Genomic DNA, 26,862 nt, shown 5'->3' with positions numbered 1-26,862 from the left:
TTTTTTTTTTTTTTTCCCAGAGGACCCAGCTGAAAACTAAAGATGTTAGAAGTGTGGGAAAAGGGAAGGATACACATTGAACTGTCTGTCACATTGAGTACTTCTTAAAACATGATTCTAACAGATCTTCTGCCTTTTATTGAGTATCTAGAAAAGTCAGCTAGTTCTCATAAGTAGATAATACGTGTAGAAGGACTAGAATAGTGTTTGGCAGAGTAGATAAAACAGGCATAGACATACATTAGTGGTAACGGGGTCATTCTACTCCCCAGGTGCACCTGATTTCAGAAGTTGTGGGTCAGGCTGAATTTAATAAGGGCCTTTCTGTAGACTAGAATACAGTCTTCGTAGAATAGTAATAGCAACAGCCAACAGGGACAAGATGTTCCTTGCACTAGGTTTCCAGAACATGCATGAATCTGCAAAGCAGTGTCCTTTGCTTTTCTGCGTAGAAGATAAATGAACAATTACAAGAGTTAGAAATGTGGAATCTTGGGCTCCTCCTCGACCTACTGAATTAAAACCGTTGCCTGCCTGTTAACAAGATCCCCAGGTGATCCTCATGTATGTGAATCATTTCCCTGAGCAGAGATTCTATATAAAATTTATTTCTACTAACAGAGCTAGTCCTTCCTCTAAGTCTATCCCCTACATCAGTATTACCTGAGACTTTGCTTCTTAAAAAATGCCAATTCTCAGGCCTTATATCAGCCTGGTACCTGAGATCTGCATTTCTAGCCATCATGCCATAGAAGGGCAGTTGTTTGACAACTTCTTTGTTAAGCTTTTACTAAGGGATGGAAACTCTGCATTCATTCTCCAAAGGTATTTGCATTCAAACAAAGAAGAAAAACTTTTGCGGAGAAGAAATACAACCCTAATTGTGGCACCTAGTAAGTGTGAAGGGGAGGATCTGAGTTCAGTCTCCCTGTGAAGCTGCTCTAAGGCTTTTGTGCATTAATCACGTACACCTGGAAGCCCATCTAAAACCATGTGAAGAGAAAGCTACGCGGGAAGGCGATGTTTCAGCAGTATATTTTAGCAATGTGTTTTCTTTTTTTTTCTTTTACATTTGATTTCTTTTCTGACATTGTTTTTTAGTCGTGCTATCAAGACGAACCAGGACCTTCTCCCAGAAACCCCCTGGACCCACATTTTCTACAATGACTTTTGGGGGACCCTGCTAACCCACAGCGGCAGCCACAAGTCCTACCGGCCCCTCTGCACTCTTTCTTTCCGCCTGAACCATGCCATCGGAGGGCTGAATCCCTGGAGCTACCATCTGGTCAATGTGCTGCTGCACGCGGCGGTCACCGGTCTCTTCACAAACTTCTCTAAGATCCTCCTTGGGGACGGATACTGGACCTTCATGGCTGGCTTGATGTTCGCCTCTCATCCCATCCACACGGAGGCAGTGGCAGGAATCGTGGGCCGGGCTGACGTGGGGGCCAGTTTCTTCTTTCTCCTCTCCTTGCTCTGCTACATGAAACACTGTTCTACAAGAGGCTCCTCGGCCAGGACCTGGGGCTGGTTCCTGGGGACGGGAATGTGCGCCGGATGCAGCATGTTATGGAAGGAGCAAGGAGTCACGGTCCTGGCAGTTTCCGCCGTTTATGATGTTTTTGTCTTTCACAGACTGAAAATGAAACAGATCTTACCCACCATCTACAAAGTAAGTGATTGTTGGGCATGAGCATTGGGTTACTGAGTTCTCTCCCTGCTTGATCCCTTTTCCCCATTTAAAACAAATTATTCCTTTTCAGAGAGAATTTAAAGTAAGTTACTTTTTGATCTTCGGGAGGTGGAAGTGTCCTCTCTGACCTTTCCTACTAACTTGGGTATCAGTCTCTGATTATTTTATTTCTCAGGTTTCTTAACTTAGTTTCATGATTTCCAAGAGGAAATCCCCAAGAGGGTAGAAGGACAGTTCTGCCTTGTAAAGAATATGCATCTTTATTTATTTATCATTTACTCCTTTATTTCAGTCCAAGTCCTGTAATCCAGTAAATTGCCTGTAATAGGTGTTTGAAAAAATAACACAGCTGATCAGTGAGCTGGGTGCTCCACTCTGGAAAGAGGAAATCCTCTGCCATTTGTTAATATTACTTTTCCTAAGCTGACTTTGGAAAACAAACCTCTGCTGTGCTTTGGGAAGTCACATTCTTAAATAATGAGTCATATTCACCTTTTCCTTGTTGTAGTGTATAAGAATAGAAGAGTCAAAACAGAAATTGGCTATTATAAGTTCTGCCCTGAGGCCAATTAAGACCTCAGGGCTTAATATGTGTTCTTCCGAACTCCCTCAGTGGTTTCAAATGCAGTGTAGTGTGAAGGTCACGGAAGCGCTTTTGGATCCCAAGTACTTGAAGAGGACTGAGCAGTTTCCTGCTGGTGTGTTAAGGGAATGCCTTGAGCGGACTAGTGCATCTTGAGAAACTGCCTGCTTCTCATATCCACATCTTCCCTCCCTCACAATAAACTCATCCTTGCCTTGCCTTTAAGTAAAAGCCTGAACTTGGCCAGTGCCTGCAACCTCAGACATGATTCAGACCAGCTCCTTTATCGTTTTGGATACTCTTCAGCAAGGAGTATAATGGTTTAGGATACTGACCCTGAGAAAACTGTCAAGTGTTGTAGTTTTTACTACTTTTTTCCTCTCAATTCTTAATTTTACTTAAAATTGAATTGGGAAGGAATTGAAGAACAAAATGGAGGGAAATAGAAACATTTATTTTGAAATGACTTTTTTTTTTTTTTAAACTTAGGAAGAGTAATGACTGCTGTACTTCTGCTCTGTGGGGAAACAAGGAGTTTACTTAGAACTCAAGTATCAAGTGGTTAATGAAGTTCTTTTGTGATTTCAATTAACTGCTGAAACTTGAGAACCCTCATTTGGATTTGGTGCTTTGAACACAACGTAGGTTTGAAAGCCAAGGTCTTAATTTCAAATCAATTTTAAATATTCATTCAAAGAAAATTAGGGAGAACAGTCTTTTTCTTTTTAAAACCACATCATCAACAATAGCAAGTTTTCTTGTTGTACTGGAAATACAAATAGAATAAGTCATGGTCCTTGTCCTTTGCAGGGTGAGAGCTATTTGGGGATGCAGATTGGGTGTTTTAAGACCTTGACAGCCTGTGAAGCACTGTGTTTTCTTCTGCAGAATTTTCATTTTACCATTTCATAAATTAGGAAATTATTTTGATATGTCAGTTTAGGACTTGCTTTTAGCGTTTTTGAAGTTCTCTTCTGAGAAATTTTTGGTTCTCTAAGCTTATTTTCAAGGATAAAGTTGCTGATAGAGCTCCTTACTGTAAACTTGTTTCATGTAATATTTGGGACATATTTATAATAGAAAATTATTTTCGTTTATCTGAAAGTACAGTGCAACTGGGCATCCTATGTTTTATTTGGCAGCCTTACTCATGCTGCTGCTTAAGAAAATGAGAACTGCCACTAGTGCAAGGAATAAAAACTTTTCTTTCCATCTAAGTTCTTTGGTTGCACTAATAATTAAATTGCCATAGGGCAGATTAACAGAATTTGCCCTCAGTGTAGGAGACCTGGGTTCGATCCCTGGGCTGGGAAGATCCCCTGGAGAAGGAAATGGCAAACAACTCCAGTATACTTACCTGGAAAATCCCATGGACAGAGGAGCCTGGTGGGCTGCAGTCCATGGGGTGGCAAAGAGTCGGGCACAAAGTTCCCCATCCTATGGGAAAGGACTTAATGCTTTGAATGTTCAGTGTCTTGAGAAGTTCTCAAATGGAAACTTACCCAGGCTGTCTGAACCACTCCTTGAGTCATGGCAGCAATACCCTTCATCTGATAGTTGCTATCTCAGCTTAACTTTTCCTTTTTTCTTAGGTTTGGCCTTGTGGGCTTAATGAGGGCATTTGGATAATAGATTTTATAGATTTGTGAGAAACCTGGAGATGGTCTATGCCTGGCCCCTTGTCTCCAGCTGAGGTGTAGAGAACCAGAGATGTGAAGGTCACCCAGAAAATGGAATCCCTAGAACTAGAAGACGTATTTGTGACTGTCGAGTGATCTTACACTGTAAGGGTATGAAGATGAATAAAGAAAGTAGATGACTCCACAGTAGAGAAGGAAATAATAAGCATTGAATCTTAACTTGCACTGAGTGAGTCACCTTAAACTAGTTCAATGACCTGTTTCTTCATGTCAGAGTAGAGATCATGTTCTCGCCTGGAGAGGTTGGGAAGATTATATGAAATTGTATGGTGTTTGTTGTGAACTGCTGCTGCTAAGTCACTTCAGTCGTGTCCGACTCCGTGCGACCCCATAGACGGCAGCCCACCAGGCTCCCCCGTCCATGGGATTCTCCAGGCAAGAACACTGGAGTGGGTTGCCATTTCCTTCTCCAATGCATGAAAGTGAAAACTGAAAGTGAAGTCGCTCAGTCATGTCTGACTCTTAGTGACCCCATGGACTGCAGCCCACCAGGCTCCTCTATCCATGGGATTTTCCAGGCAAGAGTACTGGAGTGGGGTGACATCACCTTCTCTGTTGTTGTGAACTGGATACCCAGTATTTGGAAGGCACTTAATGCGTATTAGTTGAAGGGAAAGAAGAAACATCAGTGGAAATTATAATTCTTTATTTCAAGAAAGAGATGGCCAAACTTTTCCAGTGGTTTGAAAGCATATGAATTAGGAATCAACTGAACCTGAAGCATGAATATTTAAGCAAAAACTTCCATTTAGAATTTCATGACTACAGAGCTTGTAAACACTGGCATAGATTACATATGGAAGTTATAGAAAAATTTCATATTATGTCTTTAAAATATATATATTTCTATGCCTGGGGTAAGTTAGAAGAGACTCTGAAGGAAGTGGATTAAAAGACTTTTCAACCTTAAACGAATACATCTTGAATGTCTTACTAATTAACTCTACATCAGAGTTATCATAGTTTGCCAGATGAAATAAACTTCCCTGCCTTATTAAAACAGAATTTATATGTAAACAGAAAAACCCAGTGCACAAATGTTTAGCTCTATTATGCAAACCAAAGAACTAGCCAAATGCTCAAAAATCTAAAAATGGTGGTCCTCCTCAAGTTGGAAATGATTAAAACTAGAGGGGCAGTCTCTCCATTTTTATAGTTTTGTCAGTAATGTTTTTCTCATAGCAATCACACTCAGCTTCTCGCTTCATGTTTCTTTAGTAATGTCAGATGTTTTGATTCTGTACTTCTTGTCAGATTAATGTCCTAAAGTCAACATTTACTAGGATCAGGCAGAAGGAACTGTAGGGACAGGACTTATGTCCCCTCCCTGGGACTTCTCTCCATCCCATCATTGCAATAAGAAAGTACAGGGTTCTGTTTGGGAGAGGTTAAGGTTGTTCTAAGACTTCCATCTGGATTTTCTGTGACATCTCCTGTTATTTAATATTGGTTACTTAAGAACAAATATGCCCTGTTTGGGCCAGACAGCCTTCTCGGGATGACTGGATTTGGTCAGAATTCTCGGCTGCCATTTTTTTGACTGCTCAGGTTCAAGCAAATGATGCCTGTGTCCATATGACTTGTAAAATTTCTGTAGTTCTGCAGAGGAAATAAGGAAATAGTAAGTACCCAGAATATTGTAGATATTTTATTTAGTATTTAGTAACCACGTATGGGATTCCCAGGTGGCTTAGTGGTAAAGAATCCACCTGCAGTGCAGGAGACATGGATTTGATCCCTGGGTGGGGAAGATCTTCTGGAGAGGAAGTGGCAACCCACTCCAGTATTCTTGCCTAGGAAATCCCATGGACAGAGGAGCCTGGTGGGCTACAGTCCACGAGGTTGCAAAGACTCAGACACAACTGAACGCACACATGGGCACACCGACACGCAGAACCATGTAGTGTTCATATCTCCTGTGCACTGTTCTGAATATGCCAAAAGTATTAGCACATTTAGCTTAGTTAGTAAATGCTTATCAAGAGAATAATGACTTTTGAAATAATATGATTGAGTATAACATGAAATAATACAGTTTTCAATACTTAGGGAAAAAATTGGAGGATTTGTAAGAGATTAAATATGTGGGCTTCCCCAGTGAATTACTGAATTCACACTTAAAGGCTGACTTTTGAAACAGATGTGCCTGCAGTGCTAAAGTGAAATCTTATACCTTCTCCTTTCTACAATGAGGATTTCATTCCTGATTAGGGAGGTCTGGAAGGTGGGACTGGAAGAGATGCATGTCAGAAAAATGTTGAAAAATAAGTTTTCTTGACCTCTCAACAAATGCCTATTTTAGCCTTTCTTAGATGGTTTTCACTTACTTGGCTTTATGTTGTCAAAATGTAAGGGGGATGGGGAACCCTTGAAAGACACTTAAACTAGCCTTGCAAATAAATGCTAGACTTTTATCTGCCCACAAAATACTTTATAAGTCTCCTATGATCCCAGGAGGTACATGGGTAATAAAATCAGTAAAGGCAACATTTTTCTTACTTACCCAACATCAGTCATTGCTTGCCTAGTGGCCATTTTCTGTGCTTATTTAACATCTGTTAACTGTTTTAATGTGGAAATATCTTTTTTTCCCCCTTTATTAGCCTCATAATCACTTATTCAGTTACAGGTGGAAAAAAATTAAAAAGGAAAGGAAACCTGAAAGCGAGTGTAACAATTGTAATTATAGCCCAAAATAATTTGGAAAATGAAGCCCTTTGGGTTTGGTATTTTAAGACTTTCTCTACAGATGACAGTATTTATTTTACCGTAGTTGTTTCCAAGATGTATTATCTGGATAGCCACCTTTTTTTCAAATGAAATCTCCTGGCTCTATTTCATGTAAACAAGATAAAGACACAATATTACTAGAGAGGGATAGGGAGTCATTGCCACTTTTGAAAAACAAGTTGTCTCTGTCTAGCAAAACTTTATTTTAATGCAAAGCCAGATGTGATGGAGGGAAATTGCCTGTGGTGAGCAAGTTTACCTTTATCTTGGGTATTAAGTATGCTTGGCTCTATAATGGGATGCAGCCATCTGACCCACACTAGCAAATAGTTGCATAGTTCCAAACCATTTACTGGGCATATTTTGAAAATGGTTTCCCAGGGCTGGGGCTTATATTCTGTTGAAGGTTTTGGGCTCATCACTGTCTGAACAGTGAAGACGTTAAATGTGGTGCTTTTGTACATCAGACTATGTTGTGTGGCTCCCCACGTACAGAAAAACCAGTGTATAGCCTGCAGGTATTTGCACATTGGATCCACATGTGCTTTTTTAACTTGATTAGCTGCTTGGATGGCATTAGCAGAATCTGTTATTATTTATGGCTTCGTCCCTTTTCTTTCTAGACCAGATTGTGGTTTTACTCAAGATGTGACCCTCATATCCATTGCCTTGAATGAAATAGGATATATTTGCTGATTCTGATTGTCTTTAAGCACCATCTGTGCCACTCTGCTTCAAGGAGTGTTCTTGCTTTCTGAAAATTGTCTTTCCCTTCATTTGTCTTACACTTGACTTTGTGAGAATCTAGATATAGCAAGGAACTCTGGTTCTGATCACAGTATTTCCTTGCATTATTGAAACTGGAGGGGGTGACTATTTGTCATGCACTTAACAAATGAATTTGGATTTCCTCCCAGTAAACTTGTTGTAGCGTTTAATATTCATGACCTGTAGTACTTTAAAACTTTGAACAGCTGCCAAGACCGCTAACCAGATAATACTACAAATAAAGTCAAGGTTCAGAAATATTTTTCAATTCTAAAAGTCAAAGATTAATAGGGTATTTTATTCCTGCAGGTTGCCTTCTTCACTCAGCTGATTTGAGATGATTCTGTATTCTGCTTGCTGTTTAGATTCAAGTCAAGTCATTTAAAATTGGGAAACTGACTATTCTTGCAAGTTTCTGTGATGCTAGCATTAGAGTGTTAATACCTGGGACAGCGATCTTATCACAAATTATGATTATTTTTTAAAAGGTTCATCTTTGTGCAAGGCACTGTGGTAGGTGATGTGAGGAATCTAAGATGAATCAATAAAATTCTGATCTTAAGGACATTTGAGAGTAGTAGGAAGTTGAGAATAGTACATGTAATTCAAGCTGAAGAGTGGTGAGGGCTGTCAGGCACTTGGAGCCGGAGGGCAGCTGAAAGGACGGGGAGGTGACTTTCAGCTGAGGGGATGGGAAGCACTTTCTGGGGCAGGGTACGTCAGCAGGGCCCTGAAGGATTGTTTGGATGTAGGTATTTATAATTAGAGAGGTGGGGAAACGTGGAAACTGGTGGGTGAGCATTTTCTTGAGGGAAACTCAGAGGAAGTTACTGAGGAGCACTGAGCACTCCTTTCAGCGGATACATAAAGCACATGAACTTAGTAAAATGAATTAGGAAAGGCGAACTGAGATAGCTACTGTGTCTAATGATGTCAGGGCCTTTTAAGATATGATGTGACCCCAACATTGATGAGAGATGATGCATGGTTTTCAGATGTGCTAGCCCTTGGACTGGTCCATGTGAAGAGTCCAAGAATGTACAGGCCAGCTCTTTCTTGCCTGTTGGGAGAGCTTTCTTTCCTGTTCTTTCCCTGAACCTTAGAGAAGGTCCCTTGGGTGATGAGACTAAGGATCCGACTCAGAAGTGGAGGTTATATCTCATTCTGTGTTTCCTATCAGTGTTTATCTCGTTCTATAGCATTTAAAGGAAAAGTAGTTATTTTCTGAATAATAATCTTGTTTTACTTTTTACTCTGTAATATTTGACATGTTATTATACACTCCTAATGAAAAAAACAGGGAGTCCTTAAGGGCTTTCTCCAATGTCTGCTCTTCCAGCTTTGCTAAATGGTGTTCAGATATTACCATGAATGGCCACAAACACAAAATCTCTCTGTTTTGTACTCTTATACAGGAAGACAGAAAAAAAAAATAAAAGGGTCCTTTTTACAGTATGGGATAAAACACTCTATCAGCACTGAATTTCAACCAGTGAACTGAGTACACCGTCAGTGAAAATAACACGCAAATTGGACCTTGTGATGAATAAATAATGAGTCTCATTGAAATCATCTCTGCTGTTCTCATAACACTGTCTGGGATGCGTATTACATCACTCGGTTCACTTTTTGATAACCTGCTGCCTCAGAGGAATCAAATTGACTGACGGGGATCTCGTGATTGTCAGGTTACTCATATTCAACTGGGTTCTGTCAATTTCACGGAAAATGACGTGGTTTGCACATTTTGAAACCCATTGTCATTGAAACCCTAGAAGTCAGATTCCTGTCTTAAAGGCCTGCAACGATGGAAATGCTAATTTAGGATTGATTTCTCAAGTGAAATATAAGCTATAGAAAGCCAGATTTCTGGAGTGCATTAGAGAGTCCTTAAAAGGTGTGACCCAGGTGGGAGGTGGGGTGGATAAAACTGAATGTTAAATTCATTGATCATTGATAATAGGGTAAAGGGTGCATGGTATGATAAGTTTTTTTTTAATATCCATTTTCATACCTGTCGATCACAGTATTCCTTTCTTCAGAAGGAAAATAAGAAATGAAAAGGGAACAACAGCACTTTCTAATACAAAAGTCTACGATGATTTGGTACTAGGAAGGTCGACGTGCCCTTGCTCTCAGGGTTTGTCTTTACAACTTTGCATCACCCAGATGGCTCCTGTATGCTCTGTTGGTCTGATTACAACTCTTGCATCAAGTGGAATAGCATGAATTCAGAATTTAATACATGTTTCCTCAGTAATTATGGCCTTCATTAGTGAAGTCAGTGTTTCTGTTCCAGAGGACACTTTCTTTCTTTCTCCACATGTTTATTTATTTCATTTCAGGAAATCAAATAGAATGCAGAGATCATAATACTTCTCTTTGTTGTAATAAGGGAATCTGCAGCGCCTGCATTTAGGTGTGTGGTTGTCATTTTGCTTATAATTAATGTAAGATTCAAAGAAAACAGCAAGGACAACATGAGAAAAATGAAGCACATTTAAAAACAAATAAATGACTTAGTTTTTAGTATGTGAAGAAAATGAAAAATATATCCACAATTTCCATTATTGTATCATTAAAGATAACCACATACGAAGTACATTTAGTAGTCATTGCTTATATACAACATCAGTTGTGACAGCTTAGAAGTAATTACATTTTATATATCTAAAAGCAACAAAAACAAACAAGAAAACACCTCAGCATTTTAATTTTGTAAATTTTGCGTCATTATACTTGTTAGCAGTACCAAGCCAGCCTTTTGAGGGTGTTATCTTGGTTTCTAATGCCTGAGACCCCGAGTCTTCCCTTATAAAAGGGTGTACTGTGTGTGTGCGTGTGGCGTGTCCCACCAGAATAAACTGCAGGAATACATGTTTATATAATGTCAGATTATATCAAAGCTAGGTATGAGTGGCTTGAGTATATTTCTGTAATTTTTATGAAATGGAAAACTCCAAATTACATAGAATTATTTCTCCTAATTTGAAGATTCAGGCAAAAATTTACCTGTTCCATTGAGTGACATTTCTTAAAATCTTATAACAGTATGATAAAAAGTTAAATACACCTAATACTATGAAAGCAAGTGATGTTTACTTTGAAGTAGCACTTGGTGATTGGCTAATCTTCTCATGTATAGATCCAGGTAAGAACATTTTAGAAAGGCCTTTGGATTGGATCCTGAAGATTTATATTTAAATGATGTGACTTTGGATAAATTACTAAATGTACTGAACATCAGCTACAGGGTCTGTAGAGACGATGGAATATAATATTTGCCTTGCCAAATTATTACCAGATGTGAATATAGTAAATGTACATTCTCAGGCAGGTTCGTTTTCTGTAGTTGATATCACCATCCTCGACAGCATTCTGTTATATTTCCTTAGCGTTTCTGTAAAAGTAAACTTCCTGTCTGTTTTGCAGAGCAGTCAGTTGACTTAGCTCTGACTTTTCTAATGGGATGCTGGGTGAAATGTCGATCAAAGTGTTTGCTATTCTATTCAACAGTGCTGACAATTTAAAGAATATTGAGAAAAAGGCCCTTTTCAAGGAAAATTCTTCTGAACAACTGATTTGATCATTTATCTTTTGTTTGAAAATAAGTACACATACTCATTCTTTCATTTTTCTCCATTGATAATATCTTACCATCATTTCATAATTTTATAGCCTGACTTTACCGCTTCAGGCTCAGGATGGTGCTGTTGCTTATGTATCTGGAAGTGGAGGGGATCCAAGCTTTTTCTGGTCTGCTCCCTACCAGTACCCTGTTTGCTGTATATTTGCTTTTCGTAAGGTTTATAGTAAGGAAGATTGGTGCAGTGGCTGCAATAGCTTGCAGCGTTCATCTCGTTCTTTGGGGAAAGAGGAAGCATGTTAACACCTAAGGGTGAACATGCATCTCTTGCCTTCTCTTGATCTTCCCTAGCCTGGCAGGCAACACTGTGGCAGCTGATTCTAGAATCTCTTGTAATAAACCTTTTCAGGGAAGCATTGAGGCTGCTTTTTGTTGTTATTGCTGTTGTTCCATAGTTTAGTTTATTTCCTTACCTCCTAAGGAGAGCAGAGATGGCAGCATTTTTGTTGTTAAAGCAATACTGTTTTCTGGCTGCAAGAGATTTTATAAAATATTTCAAATGCCTTAACAACATTCAGACCAAATTATTTTTACAGGAACTTAATTCCTGGTAACTTGGGCTTGCTGAGAAAAGTCTATAGCTAAAAGTGGTTTTCGTTTTATAGGTGAGATTATACTTGCCAGTGGTAAAGAATCTGCCTGCCAGTGCAAGGGACCGCAAGAGACGTGGGTTGGGTCCCTGGGTCCAGAAGATCCCCTGGAGTAGGAAATGGCAATCTGCTCCAGTATACTTGTCTAGAAAACTCCATGGACCGAGGAGCCTGGCAGGCTGTAGTCCATGAGGTCACAAAGAGACGAACACAGCTGAGCACACATGCACAAGATTGGTTTTGAGTTTGAAAAACCTAATATTTAAGAATATGGTTTAAGTGACAGGTAATAGCTAGGGTGGGTAGGGGATGGAGACTGTTTAAGCATTAGGGTTTATTATGGGTTTCCAAACTGGAATGATTGTCAGCCTCTCATGGGGAAACTTTTAAATCGGAGATAGTAGCTGCAAACTGGACACTACTGAATAAGGATATTTTGCTCTGCTTATTTATTTATTTATTTATTTGAAGTGTTAGGGAGGAGCTGGTGGAGAAGTAGCAGGAAAAATTACTATTTACTTATGTCCTCCTCTCACAGTGTACTGTGCACGGCTTGTGGGATCTTAGTTCTTAGATCTACTTTCTAAAAAATTCCCGCTGTTGTTATCAAATCTAGGTTCATCTCCTTGCCGCTCATAAGCCAATAATTCAAGAATCAAGTGTCAGTAGAAAGGAAAAGTGCTTTAATCAGAAAAGCTGGCAATCTGGGGAGAAGATGGACTCCTGTTCAGAGGCCAACTCTGTAGAGTCTGCTCAGCTGTGACAAAGTTTAAAGGGAACTAGTGCGGTACTGGGGAGAGGCCGGTTTTGCATCATTCCTCGTTGTGTGCAGACTGTCTGACTCTCTCTCCAGATGTTATTTTACCCCGCTGTGATCTGCCTGCAGGATTGCTAGAAGGGCTTGGACGGGTGGCTGTTGCAGGTAGAGAGCTAGTCATTTTTTAACAGCTTAGTTCTTCATTCTTCTCTTTATCTAGGAAAAAAAATCTACAGGTTAGACAAGGCAGGGTGTGCATTCAGGAGACCATAAGTCAGGGGTTAGTTCCAGTTGCTTAGTGATCTCATTCCTGTAATTATGTTCTTTTAAGGTTAGAGGGCAGCAGAAGTGGGTAAACAGGAAAGGGGTAAAAGAGCTGCTTTTCCTGTAATTTTGATGAGTAGCTGGGTCTGGCACCCACTGATGTACATTGAGAGTCTGATACCCCATATAATATTATGAAACATTGTAAGGTTTCCATACAGACACAAGATTTTGTGGTCTGGAAGGGATATTAGAAATTATCTATCTATATGCTAACCCATCTCTTTTTGCAGAAATTGGGGTCCACAGAAATTAGTTGGGTGTACAGTTAACAGTACCTCTTCCTCTAGATCCAGTGCTTTTTACCACTGTGCACATTGATTCCATGCCTTTAATTATAGAAAAAAACAAACTTGTGATTATGAAAATAATTTTGAATTTGCCACTTTAGAGACTTGTAATGGACCACCACCACGTACCATTCCTCAGGTGTGTCATGAATAAGACTGCCTTCTTATTTCCCCCTAGATACTTTCTCTTTAGCTATATTAGTCATTCCAGGATTTAAGGCTCCAGCTTGATTTAAGCCCTTCAAATGGAACTTACTCTTTTCTTTTTTTGGCCACACCGCATAGCCTTAGAGATCTTATTCTTCCAACCAGGGATGGAACTCATGTCCTCTGCAGTGGAAATGTGGGCTCTTAACCACTGGACTGCCAGGGAATTCCCTCAAATGGAACATATACTTTTGTAGCTAACAGAAGCTTAACACAAAGAGACTAAAATCACTGTGTATTTTTCTAATTTGATTAATGTCCTTTACTAACAGGATATTATGTTTGGAATAGATTACCCCTCAATAGAAGTATCTTCTGTTTGAGGATACTGAGCCTAGGATTGGTTTAGAGGTGGAGAGGATGAATACTGGCTTGGCTGTTCTTTGACACCTTATTCCAGCTCTCCAAGGCACCACTGTGCAAACTTGGAGCAAGAAAAATTTTAGGCATTAGCAGTAGACTCATCAGCTTGTGTATCGCTGTTCACCCTGAGACTCACAATTCCAGGAATGTTGTAGGATGCCACTCATTTCTTAAAGATGCTGAAAGTTTCTTGTGACCATACAATATGACTTTAGTTTCTTTCTGTTGGATGAATATTCAAATGAGTGACAACCCTAATGTCAAAAGAGAGGATGGTTCCAAAAATGAAGGTACTTCAGAGGTAAAATTGCCAGAAAGGAGAAAATGCAGAGATGCCAATTGAAAAATGGGCAGGCTAAGTGAGAAAGGGGCTGAATTTAAGCTGTCAAAGCAGCAGCTGAAAGTTTCTGGTTCTTGGACAGGATAATTTGTAGTCTTTGATTCTCTTGCATTCTGTAGTGTAATCTTCTCTGCAGCCCTGCTGACTTCCATATTGTTTAAAGAGGAAGAGAAATACCCCATTTAAATTCATTAGCCTTCATTTGCATATACACAGAGCTGGTGGTAATTATGATAACAGCCACCATTGATCAAGGCTTACTGTGTGCTAGCAAAGTGTCTTCTATGCATTTCTTTGTTGGATTCTATGAAAGTAGATATTATTTACAGATAAGGAAACTTATAGGAGTGAGGCTTATAGAAGTGAAGTAATTTGCCCAAGGATTTCAGAGAGTGCCTAGCTAGGGAAGAAGGAATTTCTTTCCATAGTTAACACCAAAGCTCCTGGTTTGGTTAAAATGGAAAATCCAAATAAGATGAAATAATCAGTCATTCTCATATTATTTGGTCTTGCGAACAGTGCTGTTTACCTACAATAGTGTTAAATACAAATGATACACACTTCTACATGCAATTACACATTTTATGGCTGCTAATAATACAAAGATGGATAATATATTATCCCAGTTCCTTTGGGTAGGGAAGAGTCTTGAGTGAAAGAAATTTCTAACAGTGACAACTAAGTAGCTCAGATCATCCAGAATTTTGTTTTTAACTTTTTAAGACTCTGAGCCAACAAAGGTCTGTCTAGTCAAAGTTTTGGTTTTTCCAGTAGTCATGTGTGGATGTGAGAGTTGGACCATAAAGAAAGCTGAGTACTTTTGAACTGTGGTGTTGGAGAAGATTCTTGAGAGTCCCTTAGACTGCAAGGAGATCCAACCTGTCCATCCTAAAGGAGACCAGTCCTGGGTGTTCATTGGAAGAACTGATGCTGAGGTTGAAACTCCAGTACTTTGGCCACCTCATGCGAAGAGTTGACACACTGGAAAAGACTCTGATGCTGGGAGGGATTGGGGGCATGAGGAGAAGGGGACAACAGAGGATGAGATGGCAGGATGGCATCACTGACTTGATGGACATGAGTTTGAGCAAGCTCCAGGAGTTGGTGATGGACAGGGAAGCCTGGTGTGCTGCATTCCATGAGGTCTCAAAGAGTTGGACATGACTGAGCGACTGAACTGAACTGAAAACCATTTCATGCTTGTGCATTTATTTTGGATTTAGAGTCAATTTCCATTTTTTTCTCCCTCAGTGCCTGTCATGTGACAAGTTTGCTAGATTCTTTCTTATCTTTTCATTTTGTGAAAAATAGGTACCACGTGTCTTCTAAATATGAGGCGCCTTTTTAGGTGTCAAGGATAAAGTAATGAAGAAAACAGACAAAACTGCTTTCTTGGAATTTATGTGCGCATGTGTCCTCAGTCATTCTATCATGTCTGACTCTTTGTGACCCTATGGACTGAAGCCTGCCAGGCTCCTGTGTCCATGCAGTTCTCCAGGCAAGAATACTGAAGTGTGTTGCCATTTCCTCCCCTAGGGGATCTTCTGACCCAAGGATCAAACCCATGTCTCTTGCATCACTTGTATTGGCAGGAAGATTCTTTACCACTGAGCCCCCTGGAATTTTACGTTTGCTTTCTAATTTAGCTGTCACAGTGACCCTGTGGGGTCATTGTTTGTACCCATTTTACAAGAGACTGAGTGAATCTCCCTGAATTGATTAGCATGCAGTGAAGCTGGATTTCAAAGGCAATGCTAATTCTAAATGCAGTGATCGTTTTCAGTATAGATCCTTGTCTTTGTGTTCCTTCAAGTAAAAGGTAGCCTGATTAGTTAAGGCATTATATGAATAGTACTGAGTGTGTGTGTGTGTAGATGGTTTAGAAGCTTCCTTGAGAAAAAGTACTGGATACTCTTTTTCTTTTTCATCTTCCTATCCCAGAAGAGTGACAGGCATTGAGATACTGATACTCTGAGCTTGCTCATCTACATCACATTGGCCTGCAAGGGCATAGCATGTCCACCATCGGTTTGTCCAATAGGAAAAGGAGTACGTCAAGGCTGTATATTGTCACCCTGCTTATTTAATTTATATGCAGAGTACATCATGAGAAACGCTGGGCTGGAGGAAGTACAAGCTGGAATCAAGATTGCTGGGAGACATATCAATAACCTGAGATATGCAGATGGCACCACCCTTATAGCAGAAAGTAAAGAAGAACTAAAGAGCCTCTTCATGAAAGTGAAAGAGGAGAGTGAAAAAGTTGGCTTAAAGCTCAACATTCAGAACACTAAGATCATGGCATCCAGTCCCATCACTTCATGGCAGATAGGTGGGGAAACAGTGGAACAGTGTCAGACTTTATTTTTCTTGGATCCAAAACCAGTGCAGATGGTGATTGCAGCCATGAAATTAAAAGATGCTTACTCCTTGGAAGGAAAGTTATGACCAACCTAGACAGCGTATTAAAAAGCAGAGACATTTCTTGGCCAACAAAGGTCCATCTAGTCAAGGCTATGGTTTTTCCAGTGGTCATGTATGGATGTGAGAATTGGACTATAAAGAAAGGTGAGCACTGAAGAATTGATGCTTTTCAACTGTGGTGTTGGAGAAGACTCTTGAAAGTCCCTTGGATAACAAGGAGATCCAACCAGTCCATCCTAAAGGAGATCAGTCCTGGGTGTTCATTGGAAGGACTGATGTTGAAGCTGAAACTCCAATACTTTGGCCACCTGATATGAAGAGCTGACTCATTGGAAAGGACACTGATGCTGGCAAAGATTGAGGGCAGGAGAGGAGAAGAGGACGACAGAGGATGAGATGGTTGGATGACATCATCGACTCGACGGACTTGAGTCTGGGTGAACTCCGGGATTTGGTGATGAACAGCTTCGTGGGGTCGCAAAGAGTCATACACGACTGAGCAACTGAACTGAACAGATTTAAAAGAGGGGCCTTGTATATACATCCTTTGAGGTTGGGCTGGGTTAGATTTGCTTCTGAGACTCCTTATGATTTTCTCTACCTGTTCTGTAATGCATGGTGCATCCCCAAAGCATGCAAAATTGAATTTTCTGGAGTCAGTTCACATTGAAGCATTTGGTTTGACTCTGAATTCATATTGCTGCGTCATTGCTAATCAACCTTATTAACTTATGTGTATAGACAATGCATTCCTAATGACTTTACAAGGGAAAAGATAAGTCTGTGCTAAAGAGTTTGCTTTATAGTTCAGATTAAAAACCTTTTCCTATAAGTTTCATTGGAAATATGATACAGCTTAGAATGACCAGCGGTGTTGTGATGCCCAGTGCCTGTGTGTCTTTTGGAGGTCCTCCTTGCACAGGATGTGTCAGGCCTTATTGAATGTGGATTGTAAAGAGTGTCTTTTAGAATCTGAGATTCCCTCTATTTATATAAAATAGAGCTCTAGGTGCCCTGATTCAGTACTCGTAACCTTTGAGGCCAGATGCAATTCTGATTTTTACAAATTATTTTGGAGATAACAGTGTGCATAAACTCTGTATCATGTAACACCGCCAACATGGCAGCATTCCAGACTAAGAAACTTTTAGTATTTCTGAAGGGAAATATCTGAATATTTACAATAAATGGAATAAAGACTGTAAATAGCCGCATGTTAGGTTGGCCTTTTTGTATTTTTTAACAGTTTAATTGAGATATCATTTGCATATCATAAAATCAGTTTATTTTTCATGTTGCTTTTGAATGTGTTCACCAAGTTTTTGCAACTATTATCATAATCTTAGTTCCATATTTTGAAATTAAGAGTGAGGGAGTTTGGATCTAAAGTTATTGGTTTTCATAGAGGTAGTGTTGTTTTAACTTTTATTTTCTTTTTGATTTTCCAAGTTTAACAAGATCTGTAGAAAAAAAAGTTGTGACCTCAATCCATGTGGTTGGTTAAGTCTTACAGAGATTCCTGCATGTTTTCACTGGTGTCTCTAATATGCTTGCCTGTCTTATTTACTGTTTAACAAATTGGTTGTAGTGTTTGGGTAATCAGGGTATCTTCTTTGGGCCTATGTTTGGGTCAGAATGCTTGGATCCTTATTTTGTTTTTTTTGAAAATGGTGATAAATTGTAGGTCCCTACACAAATGTAATTTTCTGCAGTAAGAATCTGACATCAGTATTTGGTAGCTTTCTTGGCTGGGTGTTTAGTACATGCAGCTCTTGGTTCTTGAATGAGTAACAATTGCTTATAGTGGAAATAGGAATCTGAGTACTTTGTAGTCTTTTTCATATATTTGCCTCTCATTGTGTATTACAGATTACAGATGTCTTACACATGCAGAAGTAATTGTGTTGTGTTTAAGTACATATTGTTGACTTATTTTTAGCTGTGTCCAGGGATTTTTTTCAAAGTGTAAAGGTGCTTTTAAAATCTAAGATAGACTCAATTTCCATTCCTTAACTTTTTAAAAAAAAGAAAACATATTTTTAGACAAACTAAACATATTTAAAGTTGGAAAAGAATTTGGAGTCTTTCTTTACCCCTTTAAAGAAATGGCCATCTTTAAAATATGTCCCAGCTTACTCCTTAGAGGTAGATTTACTTTTGAGCAGTTTTAAAAGAGCAATAACATAGTTAACTATGGGAGAAAGATTCTATAAAAATTTAATATGCCATTAAGACATTTGCTGATTTACATCAGATTTATATAAAGGTTGTTTGAAGCTACACCTTTGCATGCAGCTGGTGGCCTTTTTCTAGGTTAATTACAGTCGAGCCTCTGAAAAATGTTAGACATTTGAGAGAAGTTGTGATTTCAGAGATAAAGGGAGCACGCTGTGAAAAGTACGGCCGTGTGGCATAATGACATCAATCCCGAAGCTCTAATCAGGAGGCCTGGGCTCTCACAGTTTCGGCCACTACCTGCTCGTGTAATTGTGGACAAGCAATTGAACCTCTCCAGGGTTTACTTTCCAAATATGGATGTTTCTGGGATGCTCCAAAAACCAAATTACATCATGTTATTTTTAACCATAATTAAAAATTAATTTCATTGCAAATCTTTTAAAAAGTAAGATCATAAACTTTCTTTGTCTTTGAAATAATCTGATTGGAAAGATGGAATCACTATGCCAATATGAAGTACTTCATTCATTCCCAGAAGAATAGATCCTCAAGTACTTAGAATAATATTTTTTGAGGACTGAGTATTTATTGCAAACTGAAGTGGGCTCTATGTTTTCTTTCACCTTTCAGAGAAATCTGCTTTAAATTATCTTCATATCTCCCTTTGATCATGATGGTTTGAAGTTATCTTTTTCATTATCTTCTAAACCCAAATACTTGATTTTCTTCAATGGATTCTCCCAGAAGTCCATTATATTTTCTATTTCTTAATTCCCTATTCTATCCTACATAATTGTTTCCTTATGTCATTTTACATGAACTGTGCTGTCATTTTAGGCATGTAATTAGAAATTGACTTTGATCCTTTTTCCATGCAAGAAAAATAGCATGTTTTCTTGAAATACCAAATTGAACTCGCCGTTCTCTGTAGGGGAATTGAAAAAGGAAAAAAAAAAAAAAGCCTAAACAAAATAATGTTGTCAAGTGTCAAACAGTGGTTTGGACTAAGAACTCTCCATATTGAATCCTCTGTCTCAGAGCCTCTGTAAAGGCTCATATTGACCCTTTACAAACAGTATATCGGGTCAGATAGTAAATGTTTCCTGTCACGTGGATTCCATGACAACGGTTTAACTCTGTGGGATTACTGAAAACAACTGGATGTTCTGTGTTCTAGTAAAACTTTATCTGAAAAACATGTGTGCACTAGATTTGGCCAGTTTGCTGACTTTATAGCTTGCTGACTTTATTTAGCACCTTAGTTGATATACACACCCCTGTGAATTAAGTCATACATGCTCTCCATAGAGGCTAAGTTTGGGATAATATCTTTACACTAGTATCATTCATTCAGTTTCCTATATGCATTTTACGAACGACCTTCACATTCATTTTTATCTGAATCTTTAATACTTTTGTCAAGAGGATATAAATCTTCTTCTGTTACAGTGGTGGAAATCTAGAGTGGTGGAATTTGCCTAAGGTGACCCTGAGAACACAAGTCCTTTCCTCTCATTTTCTGCTCTGTATTTTATCTGAGTACCAGTGAGCTCACCGTGCAGGTATCCCCAATACTGCTCTGTATTAGTCGACTCTCCTTTACCCTAAAATTTGAAAGTAAATTCAAGTCCAAATTTAGCACTTCTACTATCCTCTGGATACCAGATTCATTCAAAATAATCATGCAAAGTAAACTTTGGTAACAATTCCCCGCAAAGGAAGCCCAAGTAAGCAGAAAGCAGTTTCCAAGAATAACCAGCTCTAGAAGTTCATCACAGCTGTAAAAATATATCTTCAGTACAAATTTAACTTGTAGTAGAAGGATACTTGAATTTTTCTTCATCTTCCTTGATTTTTTTTTTTTTTTTTGCAAATTATTAAGAAAGAGATGCTGAGGATATTTATTTATTCCTCTTTATACAAAGGCCAAGCATTTTTATTATGAAGGGGAGCTGTCACTGAAATAAAGAAAAAAAAAAAGAAACAGCTGAGAAGTAAATGCCAGTTGGGGGGTAGTGGAAAGTTTGACAATATTACTGTGTTATAACTTTCATCCTGTCTTTTTGAAAATTGGCCATTTCCTTCTGTTTGAATGAGGCATGCTGTGCTAAGTTGCTTCAGTCGTATCCAACTCTTTGCAGGCCCATGGATTGTAGCCCACCAGGCTCCTCTGTCCATGGGATTCTCCAGACAATTCTCCAGACTACTGGAGTGCTGTTTCCTTCTCCAGGGGATCTTCCTGACCCAGGGATTGAACCTGCATCTCTTACATCTCATGCATTGACAGGGGTGTTCTTTACCTCGAGTGCCACTGGGAAAGTCTTGTTTGAATGAAGAGCACTTGGCAATCAAACATCACTAGAAGTACTGATTGAGTTTTCCAGGATAACTAAATCTGTAAGGATCCACATGAATTTGCATCTCTTTCCTTTTCTTTCAAACTCATCAAGCCACAATCTTCAGTCTTGAGTGTTGTATAAATATTACATTTTAGTTAGTAAGTATTGTTTAAGGATGTTTTTAAAGTGCAGTTTTACATTTGGCTGTTTTTAAAGTTATTTCAGATTTTTTCGCAATGATTTGTAATATTTTTTTCCTTATCTTAATGAGGCAACTGGTTGCATGAAGGAATGAATAAATAAAGCCGGCTGTTTTAAACGGAGAAGGCAATGGCACCCCACTCCAGTACTCTTGCCTGGAAAATCCCATGGAGGAGAAGCCTGGTAGGCTGCAGTCCATGGGGTCGCTAAGAGTCAGATACGACTGAGCAACTTCACTTTCACTTTTCACTTTCATGCATTGGAGAAGGAATGGCAACCCACTCCAGTGTTCTTGCCTGGAGAATCCCAGGGACCGGTGAGCCTAGTGGGACGGCAGCCCACTCTGGGGTCACACACTGAAGTGACTTAGCACTTAGCATTAGCTGTTTTAAATGGTGGCCTGATCTTGGAATTCTGATTTTACCTCTGTGTCTCAGGACACCTCAAACTGAGGGTATTTTGAAGATTCAGTGAGTTCATATGTAGAAATTCTGAATGCCTAGTACATGCTAAATGCTCCATTAATGTGCACTGGTTTTATTTTTTATCCATTTTAAGATGGTTACTCTTCTCTGAAAATTGGCCAATTTTAAAATATGTGCCATAAATATCATACGAATAGTTGTTCCTCTTATTTTATATATTTTTTAGAAGTCAGAGTTCATTAGAGAATTTCAGTAACTTTGAATATTCTGATACTGTTATCTAACATTGCAAAGATTAGTCCATTTTTATATTTATTAATCATTAAAATTTTCACTTTGTACAACACTAAACTAGGAAATGACTGCCTTTTTTTAAAATAGGAATGTTTAGAAATGAGATTAAAACCAACTTTCTCCCTAGGACGATAGTATCCAGTTACTGGGAGGTATGCAGTTACATAGACATTTCTCACATCTCACAATAGCATCCTTTGGAAGGAACTAACGTAGCTGTTTCATGAGTGCCCATCCTTCATATCTGTAATGTCTTACATTTGTCCAGTGTTACAACTTTTTTTACAAACTTTTCTAACACCTCGGATCACCTCCTGAAGACCTTGGGAAGGGAAGTGGGCTTCTTAAGGCTCTTCATTTAGAGCTGATGATGCCCAGAGGTTTCCTGTCATCCAATTACTGTCATCTTGTTCAGGTGAACTTACACGTCTAATGGTTAAAAGTCTTCCTGCCTCCTTTTCTCTCTGTCTCTCCCTCTCCTTTTTTCTTTTCTTTAAGATACTATATTCTTCTCCTATTCTTCATTGATTACAAAGAGCCCTAAAGATTAGGAACTGACCTAGCTTCATGTTTCAAGTATATTTAAAAAATATATTTGAACTTTTTTCCTCAGTAAGCAAGATAAGATTTGTTAGCTCACATGTATACCTGTGGCGGATTCATTTTGATATTTGGCAAAACTAATACAATTATGTAAAGTTTAAAAATAAAATAAAATTTAAAAAAAATAATAAAAAAATAAATGCTATATCATTGTTCTAACTCCTAAGTCAATACAGCACCCACCAGGAAAAGTAAATGATTTGTTAAAGGTTTGGACAGTGACATAAACTATGTAAGTTAAAGAAATGAGGGGCTGCATCATCACCTAGCCACATGGACTTCAAAAAATGTTAGGGTAAAGGCGGCTGCTGCTGCTGCTGCTAAGTCGCTTCAGTTGTGTCCGACTCTGTGCAACCCCAAAGACGGCAGCCCACCAGGCTCCCCCGTCCCTGGGATTCTCCAGGCAAGAACACTGGAGTCGGTTACCATTTGGAGATCAGCCCTGGGATTTCTTTGGAAGGAATGATGCTAAAGCTGAAACTCCAGTACTTTGGCCACCTCATGCTAAGAGTTGACTCATTGGAAAAGACTGATGCTGGGAGGGATTGGGGCAAGAGGAGAAGGGGATGACAGAGGGTGAGATGGCTGGATGGCATCACTGACTCGATGGACGTGAGACTGAGTGAACTCCGGGAGTTGGTGATGGACAGGGAGGCCTGGCATGCTGAGATTCATGGGGTCGCAAAGAGTCGGACACGACTGAGTGACTGATCTGATCTGATCTGATCTCCAATGCATGAAAGTGAAAAGTGAAAGTGAAGTCGCTCAGTCGTGCCTGACTCTTAGTGACCCTGTGGACTACAGCCCACCAGGCTCCTCTGTCCATGGGCTTTTCCAGGCAAGAGTACTGGAGTGGGGTGCCATTAGGGTAAAGGACCCCCTCTCTATATTGTCTTTTATAGGTATGTAGGCTAGAGAGATCTGATTGGAAAGTTTGATCATTGTATCAAGATTCTGCTGTATCTAAAACCCCCTCATATTTGCCCTCCAACTCCCTTCTAGACTGCTGTCTTGGTTCCTTATTCTTTTGTTCATTTTCATTCATTTGCTCAATCATTCCTGTGCCTACTCATCTATCTAATGTCAAGTGCCTGCCTTGTGTCGGGTGTAGGTCCAGTTACTATGGATATGTTTACTTTAGTGAAGTTAAACAGACACACCTCTACCCTCTAGAAGCTTATATTTCTGTGGGAGCAGTGAGACTTATTTCTGATAATCATTAAGATTATACGTGTTTAGTGTCACTGTGGCCCTTAGCACCTTCAGACTTGACCTTTACAATCTTTCATATATGGTACAAATTTATAAAACTGGAGAGCTTTGGGAAGGCAGGGATTAATGTAACCTGGAGAAGTTGGGAATGTCTTGTGGAATTTAAGCTGGAGGTGAAAAAGAACATTTAGGATAGTGGTACCATTAGGTAGATGGATGCAAAGTTGCTTCATATATAGAGTAATGAGGCTGGATAATTTTGAAGTTTATGTAGTAAAGGTGGGCCAGATTTTGGATAGCTTTGAATACTAGGTCAAAAACATTGGAGTCTATTCCTGAATTATTGTAGATTCTTATTGAAGAGTGAAGCAGAGGGATCACATTCCATGCCACAAACACAAAGACAGATGAGACTTCTGATCCCGAACTTGGTCAGATAGCCCTGTGTTCTTGGTGAGCACATTTAAGCTCAATGGACATCCATTTCCTCACTGCAGAAGTAATAAACATGAGGAGATAAATCTCTGGGGTTCTGGGATTTTACAGATAGATATCTCTGATCTCTAGGCCTCTTCTAGTATTTGCCCATCTGTGGCTTTTTGAGCTTCTCTTGTGGAATTGAATGGTCTTTCATGTTGGATATCACTTAGAGGTTGGAGAGGGTGAGAGCAGGTTAAAGAACCTGGTGGTGAAGACTGGAGGCAGTGGTTGCAAAATGGGAACTGTGTGGTTTGGTGGGGGCCGGGGCTAGGATATGGCACCCTGGACTTTTAAAGGACATAACTTGGAGTCTTAGTCCTTCTATCCATTAGCTCTGGGCAACCTATTTCATCTGAGTTTCACCAACCCTTTCGTAAAATACAAATTCACAAAGTTTACAAACAAGGCTTTAGAAAGAATTCCTTGAGATAATATATGTAAAAACATTCTGTATAATGTTTACTAAACCTTCATAATTAGTGTTACTCCTCCTAATAAATGATCACTCCCGCACTCCAGTGAAATATAATGACAGCCTAGAATGTTGTTTTCTAGGCACTGCTCTCTCTTCTAGATGCTGGGACCTCATCTGGGAGGGATAAAATGACTTAACAGGTGTTTGAATTCATTAGGCAATTACACACAATTCTCTTTCCTCATAATATCTGGTCTCTCACAGAAAAATAGAATGGAGCTTAATTTGTAGTCATGTTAGCATATCATTTGGTTGACCTGAATTTGTTTAGATTATTGAAGGAACAAGATACGTGGGTAGATTTGAGATATGGCCTAGAGTAGAACAGAAATGATTTTTTGAGAAATTTGATCCTCACTGTAAAAGTGCTGGGATATTTAGGAGTTCTTACGGAACCTATTCAAGAATGGAATTTCCTGGTACTCCTTAAAAGGGAATATTTGAGTCACAGAGGCTAAATAAAGACTCAAGTGTATCCTGTAATTTTTATTATTTTCTAGCTATCAAAATTTATAGCACAGTGTTATGATTTTTCATCTTTGGGTTTTGTTAATGTTTGACTTGCCTATGGCAATGCTTGCATGAGTTTTCTACACTTCTAAGCATTGCTGGAGTCTATTGCTGTGTTGAAGGTGCCTAACACATTACATTATGAGGGAACAGGGACTAGTGCATTTAAACAAGGGCATGTTAAATATGGAATAACAAGCCAGAGCATTCCAGTCAGATATGTTAACCAATCACTTCCTTTCCCTTCCCCTTTGCTACATCTAGACTTACTGAGTGCCAGTCACACACCTGGAAAAAACTTCTTGCTTGACTCCCAGTAGGGTTCTTGGGGCCAGGAGCCAATCAAAATGATTGACAGTTTAGCCCAGGAGCATCCACTAAACCACAACTATGAAAGCAGACAGAATTCCCATAAGACAAATGCTTTTCTGGATGTAATCCAGTGATAATAATCTATTAAAACAAGTTGTCTTATCTTATGAGTTAACTTGAAAAGAGAAGTGGATGCAGGGTGAATTGCAAAATGTTTGCACATGTAACTTCAGTTTATTTAATTTTAAATAATTAGGGCATGGCATTGATTAGTGCTAACTGGAGTTGTGTTGGGCTGAAAGAATTATCCAAAATATGTTTTGAAGACTCATGAGAGATTTTTTCAGTAATTCTTACTTAAATCTAGGAGTTATTAACATTGATATTACTAAAATCAAAGATCTACATCTTAAAAAATATTAGATTTTAACCCAGTTTGAAATGGTTAGCAATATCATTCTTCAATGATAGCTACAAAAGCTGGACATGCTAAAAAGGGAAGATTAATGGGGAGAATTTTAATGGTCCTCAAAATAGGTATTTAATAAATGCAGAATTTTTTTTCAAACTAACTTAAAGTCAGATCAAACTTTTGGGTTGTATTATAGTCTTGTTCCCTGGAGAAGGAAATGGCAACCCACTCCAGTATTCTTGCCTGGAGAATCCCATGGACGGAGGAGCCTGGTGGGCTACAGTCCACGGATCGCAAAGAGTCGGACACGACTGAGCGACTTCACTTTCACTTAAAGTCTTATTCACGTAGAAGACAAATACTGCAGTGGTTACATAGGTTTCACAGTTGTCAAATTCCTTTCTGTCTCCAAATCTCGTGAAGTTGGCTATGAACTTTCTGAAGCACCTCATTTCACATATATAGTCTTTAAAAATCAGTGTATGATTAAAATTTAATTTCAAATCTCACATTAAAAGAGGGAAAAAAAGAAATTAGATGAATAGCATTTACACAAAGATTTCATCTGTTTAGATTGGTAGCTGCTACCAAAAGGCTCCCAAAATTGCATTTTGCCAAGTTGCTTCTGGCAAGAAGACATACTTGAAGAGGCCATCAGAACAGAACTTGAACTAAAAAAACTTGCTTGTATTTTCATCTGTTCCCAAACATCTGGCTCATGGCCACTTGGCATCTATATCAATCATTTCTGTGTCTGCATAATATGAAACATGCAACTAGTTTATTATTCATAAAGTAAGTATAATTCAAGGGTAGCCCTTTTGATGATTAATTTCAGCTAATAAAAGCATGCATTTAAAAATGCTTATTTGATGGTACAAATATTGGTGCTCTTAGAAAAGCCATCCTCTTTATTTATAATAAGTATTGCCATCTAGGTTTACTATTTCCATAAGAAATTCTTTTTTAGAGTAATAACATGCATAGATATGAGAGATGACTCTTC

At 38.9% G+C, this 26,862-nt stretch overlaps 1 protein-coding gene across 4 annotated transcripts in view; it reads left to right on the top strand.

Moving 5' to 3' along the window:
- Positions 1 to 26,862, top strand: part of TMTC2 (transmembrane and tetratricopeptide repeat containing 2) — a 414,619-nt gene that overhangs the window by 169,031 nt on the left and 218,726 nt on the right. For 3 of the 4 annotated variants that reach the window (XM_027543229.1, XM_027543231.1, XM_027543230.1), the window contains exon 2: positions 1,102 to 1,672. The exons of the other annotated variant lie outside the window; for it this stretch is intronic. In XM_027543229.1, coding sequence (XP_027399030.1) covers positions 1,102 to 1,672 — 571 coding nt within the window. The remainder of the gene's footprint in view (positions 1 to 1,101; positions 1,673 to 26,862) is intronic. 4 annotated transcript variants of the gene reach the window in all.

This window comes from Bos indicus x Bos taurus, chromosome 5 (genome assembly GCF_003369695.1).
Source record: "Bos indicus x Bos taurus breed Angus x Brahman F1 hybrid chromosome 5, Bos_hybrid_MaternalHap_v2.0, whole genome shotgun sequence".
Taxonomy (NCBI): Eukaryota; Metazoa; Chordata; class Mammalia; order Artiodactyla; family Bovidae; genus Bos; species Bos indicus x Bos taurus.
This window is presented reverse-complemented; position numbering and strand designations above follow the sequence as displayed.